The following is a 7,382-nucleotide window of genomic DNA, read 5'->3' as shown; positions in this document are numbered from 1 at the left end:
GGTGCCACCCTGCACTTCACCCAAGATGAAATCACCCTCACCCTGCCCCCAGAGAATGCCTGGATAATGACTCTTGCAGTTGAGCCCTCAGCCATGCAAGCCCCAGAGTGGAGCCAGTGGGAGGACCAGGTTTTTCCTCTAGTATGGGCATCGGGGGTCCCAGGAAAGGCAGTACATCACACCCCCATTAAGGTTCAGCTCCTGCCAGGAAAAGGTCCGGTGCGGATCAAGCAGTATCCGATCAAGAGGGAGGCCAGAGAAGGGCTGCAGGAAACTATAAATCAGTTTCTGAAGTACGGGGTACTGCGAGAATGCCAGTCAGCCTGGAACACCCCCATCCTGCCTGTTCGAAAGCCCAATGGCACCTATCGGCTGGTCCAGGACCTGAGGGCAGTTAATGAACGGGTTAAGACTCTGCACCCCCTTGTTCCAAACCCATATACACTGTTGGCATCTATAGGAGGGCAGTACACCCACTTTTCGGTCCTAGACCTGAAAGATGCTTTCTTCACAATTCCGGTCGACACACAATCTCAGGAGATTTTCTCCTTTGAGTGGGAAGACGACCGAAGGGTTAAAAAGCAGCTTTGCAGAACTCCCCTACGCTGTTCGGCCAGGCTCTGGCCAAAGACCTGGAGGAGTGGAATACTCCGGACGGGATTCTCCTCCTGCAGTATGTTGACGACCTGTTAATAGGGGCGGTGGGATTAACCCCTTGCCTCCACGCCACTGTGAGCCTCCTGAACTTTGTTGGACTCAGAGGATACCGGGTAGCTCAGAGCAAGGCTCAAATTGCCCTCTCAGAAGTACAGTACTTAGGATTTCACATAAGACAGGGGGAGAGACAGCTTTCAAATGAAAGGAAGGAAGCAATTTGTCAAATTTCTGTCCCAAGCAATCGTAAACAGCTCAGGGCTTTTCTGGGCATGGCAGGCTTTTGCAGAATATGGATCCCAGAGTTTGGACTGTGGGCTAAGCCCTTGTATGAATGTGTTAAGGGAATGGATCACGACCCCTTTCACTGGTCCTCAGAAGCTGACAAGGCATTTAAAGTATTAAAGAGAAAGCTAATGGAAGCTCCGGCACTCGGCCTGCCCGACCTTTCTAAGCCGTTTCAACTGTATGTGCATGAAAGAAAAGGAGTAGCCCTGGGAGTGCTTACTCAATTATTAGGCACTTGGAAACGTCCTGTGGCATATTTCTCTAAACAACTGGATCAAGTTGCCAAGGGGTGGCCAGCTTGCTTGCGAGCTGTCGCGGCAACTGCCCTAGTGCTTGGTGAAGCAGAGAAACTGACTTTGGGGGGGACTGTGCAGGTGTATACCCCTCATATGGTTCAAGCCCTGCTGGACACTAAGGGTGGTCTCTGGCTCACGCAGGCTCGGGTAGCTCGGTACCAGGCTAAACTCCTAGAAAATCCTGAAGTTACCCTGCAGACCTGCCCCTCCCTCAACCCAGCCACTATGTTACCAGAAACAGAGGAGCAGGAACATGACTGTTTAGAAATCATAGATGCCCAGTACTCCAGCCGTCCAGATTTAAAAGATCAACCGCTCTCAAATGCAGACTGTGAATGGTATACTGATGGGAGCAGTGCTGTCATAGATGGGCAGAGGAGGGCAGGCTATGCTGTTGTGACCCTCTACGATACAGTGGAAGCAGAGAGTTTACCTGCTGGAACATCTGCCCAACTTGCTGAACTTGTAGCATTAACCCGTGCACTTGAACTGGCAAAAGACAAACGGGTTAATATTTTTACTGACTCAAAATATGCTTTTGGGGTATTGCATGCTCATGCAGGTCTGTGGAAACAAAGGGGAATGCTTACAGCTCAGGGGTCCCCGGTCAAGCATGGGACACAGATTCTCCGGCTTCTGGAAGCGGTGCAGCTCCCCTCAGAGGTAGCAGTGGTGCACTGCAAAGCTCATCAACGAGAAGACCAGGACGTAGCCAAGGGCAACGCCAGGGCCGACAGGGAAGCCAAGCGGGCTGCCACCCTGGAACCATTGGAAGCTGAGGAGGCCCATGTGCATGCCCTCATCCCATCAGTGGGTGAGCTCCCAGCCCCTCAGTACTCTCGAGAAGAAAGGAATCTGGCCGACTCCCTTGGGCTCCAGGAAAAGGAGGGATGGCTCCACTCCACAGAAGGAAAAATCCTCCTACCTAAAAGCCTAATACGGCCAGTACTACAGAAACTACATCAGACCACTCACACTGGAAGGGAGGCTCTCACCCAGCTTATGAATAAGTATTTTCTAACCTCTGGATTAAGACCCCTGGCTTCCCAGGTACAGGCTGAGTGTTTAGTCTGTCAAAAGAACAACCCTCGACCAGGAGTGTCAGTGCCACCAGCCACTCTGGAACCTACCCCAGGGCCAGGATTGGTGTGGCAAGTAGACTTCACTGAGTTCCCCCGGACCCAAGGGTTCAGGTACCTCCTCGTCATGGTGGATCGATTCAGCGGATGGCCTGAAGCCTTCCCATGCCGAAACAACACTGCCAGAACAGTGGCTCTCAAGTTTGTCAAGGAGATCATTCCTCGCTTTGGACTCCCCCAGTGGATGGAATCTGACAATGGAACACACTTCACATCGCAAGTCATTCAGGGGATTTCGGATGTTCTACAGATCACCTGGAAGCTCCACACTCCATGGCGACCACAGGCCAGTGGAGTAGTGGAACGTACTAATCAGACACTCTGCGGCATCTCTCAAAGGTCTGCCAAGAGGCTTCTCTTCGGTGGCCTGATGCCTTACCCCTTGTTTTGCTCCGAGTTCGTGCTCTCCCAAAGGGCAGGTTAGGGCTTAGTCCCTTCGAGATTATGTTTGGGAGGGCATGGCCTATGAATGGTACACCGGTTCTGTTAGGGGAGTGGGAGGTAGGCTGCGGTTTCTTATCTCAGTACATGTGCTCTCTGTCTGCTGTTCTCTGTTCTCTCCACAGATATACCAAAGTTTTGCAGCCTCTCCCGCTGGATGCCCCTGTCCACTCCCTGCAGCCTGGTGACTCCGTTCTTGTTCGTACCTGGAAGGACGAGCCTCTCCAAGAGAAGTGGAAGGGACCTCACACCGTCCTGCTGATCACCCACACAGCAGCAAAGGTCGAGGGATACAAGAACTGGATCCACTACTCCCGTCTGAAAGCAGTGCCAGCTCCTGAACGGTGGACCGTCCAACCTGCGGAGAAGACTGCCAACGACGATCTGGGACTTAAGCTGTTATTCAGGCGACAGTAAGGCCTGCTGGGAATGCCCTGTGACCCCTTTGGACAGTTACAGCGCACTCCCCGTGAACACTCTGAGCGTTGGCTGTGTTTATTTTCACAGGGCCAGCCTAACCTGTGGGCCTGGTCCCTTTTGTTTTTAATCTGCTTGTTATTAGTAGTAGTAATTTTGTGGGTATTTGGGGAATTGTAATTGTTAGGCCTTAGGATCACTTGCCCAGTATGGATCCAGGCCTAGGGTTTGCCACAATGTTACTCTTTGCTATGGGAACACTCCTCTCGTTGACTCCCGTTTCTCCCCAGGCACATGCGGGATGGAGGGAAATCCCTAACAAATTAGAGTCAAATACGTATAAGAACCTGAAGATTTGCTTTGCCCAAGAGTTTAATCTCTCTAACTGCTCCTTCGTAAACTTTGTACCCCCCGTGCCCCGAAGGTCCCTATGTACCCTCTCATTGACAGCCCCAGCTCCATAGAACTCAATTATGTTTTGTCCACAGTATATGAGAACACTCAGCCAAAGGTTTGTTGAGTATTCTCAAAGGAGGGAATTGTTGGTGACACCAGGCATGACCCAGTGTTGACAGAGGGGTGGAAAATGACAGTGCCAATGAAGGCTCCCTGTATTAGGCCTCTGCTTGTCCGAACCGCGTCCATGTTTAGACTTTAATTAACTTCACAGGCTAGATGAAAAGAATGAAATGTGTGGCAACTAGTTATCAGTACCAGGAGGCAATTATACAGCCTGCTTGCACCTGGCTAAAGGGAGTGAAACAGAATGACCGGTCAAGAAAAGTTACTAACGAGATAATATGTTTTTTGCCAAGTATGATCTAACCTGTTTAGAGTAATTGCTGCTTCATAATGTATTTGCTGGATGGGAACTGAACAGGGCGGGGGGAGCTGGGCATTGGGGGTAATAGACATGCTTAGCTAAGATCATGTATAAAGACAGAGAGCTGCTTGTATGAGGTGTGCTTGATCTGAGGTGTGTTCCTCCAAGCACGCGCTTTGAGATCTCAAATAAACTTTTTTTGCTTCTCCACCCTGGTGTGTCTAATTGGAGCGAGGCACTCCGGGCAACGAATCACTGTTTGCTGTAGCCTCAGGCCTTGTGCCAGCAACACCCTGACATCTTGTGGTAAATTATGGGGAATGTGGAAAGGAATTTCAAGTATTTGCATTGGCACTCCCACCCCACTTAGTATAGAACACAGCAGCCTGGGATGGTTATTTTCACAGCTGTGGGATCCCCAATCTCTTTGTTATTTGGGCAGGAGGAATAAAATGTTGTTACCCTGATTAAGTAAATGAGGAACTACAAAACTGTCTTATGATAAAGGGTTTCATTATCAACTAAATAGCACTTGCTAGACAAGGGACATGGGTTCCAAAACTCAGTGAATTGAGAGGCAGGTGGGCATACTTGGTGGTGTAGGCTTCTTGTGTGAGCCAGGAGCACCAGTTCCACTTATGCCTCTCTCCACTGTGGAATGTCAGAATTAATTTTTGATTCTCTTAAGAATCTAGATACAGGTTACTGAGCTGAACTCACTTTGGGCTAATGGGGATCTGGCACTGGGGCTCCCCTACTGTGAGCTGAAATCACTAAAGAGCTGGACTTGCTGAGCTGAGAGCACTGAGTACTGTGCTAACTAGTGGGGGAGCCTGAAGCAATACAGTGGAGCAGAGCAGCTGGCAGAGCGGAGTGGAGCAGTTTGTGAAGCCACGGGGTGAGTGGAGCCAAGCAGTTTGCAAGGACTGCTGGTGGACCAGAGCAGCTGGCAGAGCGGAGCAGCTGTGGGACGGGTGGAGCGGCCCACAGAGCAAGCGGAGCTGAGCAGTTTGTGGGGATGGCTGGTGGAAGCAGAACCCCACGAAGAGGCAGGGCAGTTGGCCCCGAATCACGTAAGGTACCCCTTTCTACCGAGGCTGGGGATGGGGACCTCTGCAGATAGACTCTCGAACTCTGGGGCTGCACTGACCCGGGACAGAGACTTTTGGATTGTGGGACTTTTGGGACTGTGGGTGATTTGGGGGTTGCTGGACTCAAGAGACCAGAGAGAAGGACACGGCCCAATTTCCTGGGGTGGGTCTTTACTCACAGTTTGATCTATGAACTCTAGTTAAGGCATTTTCCCAATTTAATTCTTGTTGTTTATCTCATGTAATTAAACCTTTTCTGCTACACCAAGCGTCTGTGCTTGCGAGAGGGGAAGTATTGCCTCCTCGAGGTGCCCAGGGGTGTGTGTAAGATTTTCCCAGGTCACTGGGTGGGGGCTTGAGCTGGTTTGCATTACGTTGTAGGGAAGGGACTCCTATGTATTGAACCCAGCCCCTGCTGCTATCAGTTCGGCCTGGCAGAAGGGTTACATATACAGGATTTACAGTTTGATGATTACAATGGGCGGGGGGGGGGGGTGTCTCGGGGCGTTTCCCTCTTTTTATAGTCCTGTCCCCCCTTTGAGAAGCATTTCCAGCTGAGATTCAGGAGACAGGGTGTTTATGTGTAATTCCTTTGTTTAGAATAGACCTGTTTGCCAGCTTCTCTTTGGGCAGGGCTGTGGTTTGGAACATGTATTAACACCATACAGGGGAATCTTATAACTTCTCACACAATGTTGCCACACATATTTTATCAGGACAATATTGACCAGCAACTTATGAGTTTTAAAATGATACCTTAGAAGACACGTCTTTTGTGCAAAGATTATTACAATAGTGTGTAAGGTGTGAATGCAGGGGTACATTCTGTCACATGCTGGAAAAGGCCACAACTGTCCCAGGCGACAAGTTTCAGAGGGGTAGCCATGTTAGTCTGTTTCAGCCAAAACAATGAGGAGTTCTGTGGCACCTTAAAGACTAACACATTTATTTGGGCATAAGCTTTCATAGGATGGAGCCCACTTTGTCAGATGTATGAAGTGGGTTCCAGTCCATGAAAGCTTATGCCCAAATAAATGTGTTAGTCTTTAAGGTGCCACAGGACTCCTCATTGTTTTTCTCCTAGATGAACATCTCCTAGGGAAAATAACTGACAGCATTATAGAGTAGTTTTCACTGTTGCTGTAGCAATGTTGGTCCCAGGATATTAGGGAGACAAGGTGGGTGAAGTAATATCTTTTATCAGACCAACTTCTGTTGGTGAGAGAGACAAGCTCTCGAGCTTACACAGAGCTCTTCTTCAGCTCTTCTTTCACTAGCAGAGGATGGTCCAGTAAAAGATATTACCTCATGCACCTTTTCTCAGCATTATACAATGTCAGAGCTCATTAACTTTATAAAGCAGGTAGTGAAGATTTATATACCATTGGGAGATATTTTAATAAATATAAATTGCAAAAATTAGGTCAATGTGTAGTTTTGCTTATTGGTTGGATGTTGTGATATATTTGTGGGGTGTGTAACTCTCTTCTCTTTCTACTGTTCTTCTCAGTCAAACAATCAAACAAACCCCACAAGTTCATAAAGGGGAAGTTGAGATCAAATGAGTAACTAAAGGGTAAAAATCCTTATGAGAATGTTTTAGCTAGTAAAAAACAACCATTACAAAGCCAAGAAATTCAGAGTTAAGGTTGAACTTGCTGCACAAGAAACTCAGACCTTCAAAACTCTGGAAAGCCATAGTTCAGGCACCCAAACAACTGTAATTCTGCCCCATAGAGACCCCAGCAAACGTTTCCCCCTCTTTATGGCTGCAGTATCAATAGTGTGCACCACAGAGCACTGCATTTATAAGTCACCTCTCTCATACTGAATGCACTGCTTTAGTTTTATGTTAGTCTTGTTCATGCAAGTGCCATAATGCCGTGATCTGGGCGAGGACAAAGACAAGCCATGATCTGGGCCAGGAGACACACGGAGAGTGGAGGTAAGAATGCTCCTCCTGCTGGGAGAACTGGCCAGCGCTTTAAATCATTTGCTGGGCACTGTAAATCAAATAGATAAAGCAGGAAAAGAGCGGGATTCAGAGAAGGGTGATGAAAATATATAGAGTCAAGAAACAGAGATTGGTTCTGCCCTTGATTCCCTGCTGCTCTGTGTGTCATAGACATTTTGATGCAAGTTGAATGTAAGGACTCTGGCCTTCTCTATTTCCAGCTGGCTGGTTTGTCAGAGGCAAATATGGAGATGGAAGGAAAACTGCTTCAAGACCTGA

At 48.6% G+C, this 7,382-nt stretch overlaps 1 protein-coding gene across 1 annotated transcript; it reads left to right on the top strand.

Moving 5' to 3' along the window:
• Positions 1–578: 578 nt before the first annotated feature.
• Positions 579–2,117, top strand: LOC120394599 (ribonuclease H-like; the record flags this gene model as incomplete). Its single annotated transcript, XM_039518826.1, has 2 exons — positions 579–862; positions 1,136–2,117. A coding segment is annotated over exon 2 (786 nt), but the record flags the coding sequence as incomplete, so codon positions are not given.
• Positions 2,118–7,382: the final 5,265 nt, after the last annotated feature.

This window comes from Mauremys reevesii, unplaced genomic scaffold (genome assembly GCF_016161935.1).
Source record: "Mauremys reevesii isolate NIE-2019 unplaced genomic scaffold, ASM1616193v1 Contig7, whole genome shotgun sequence".
Taxonomy (NCBI): domain Eukaryota; kingdom Metazoa; phylum Chordata; order Testudines; family Geoemydidae; genus Mauremys; species Mauremys reevesii.
The sequence above is the reverse complement of the archived record's forward strand: the minus strand, read 5'-3'. Positions and strand labels throughout refer to the sequence as shown.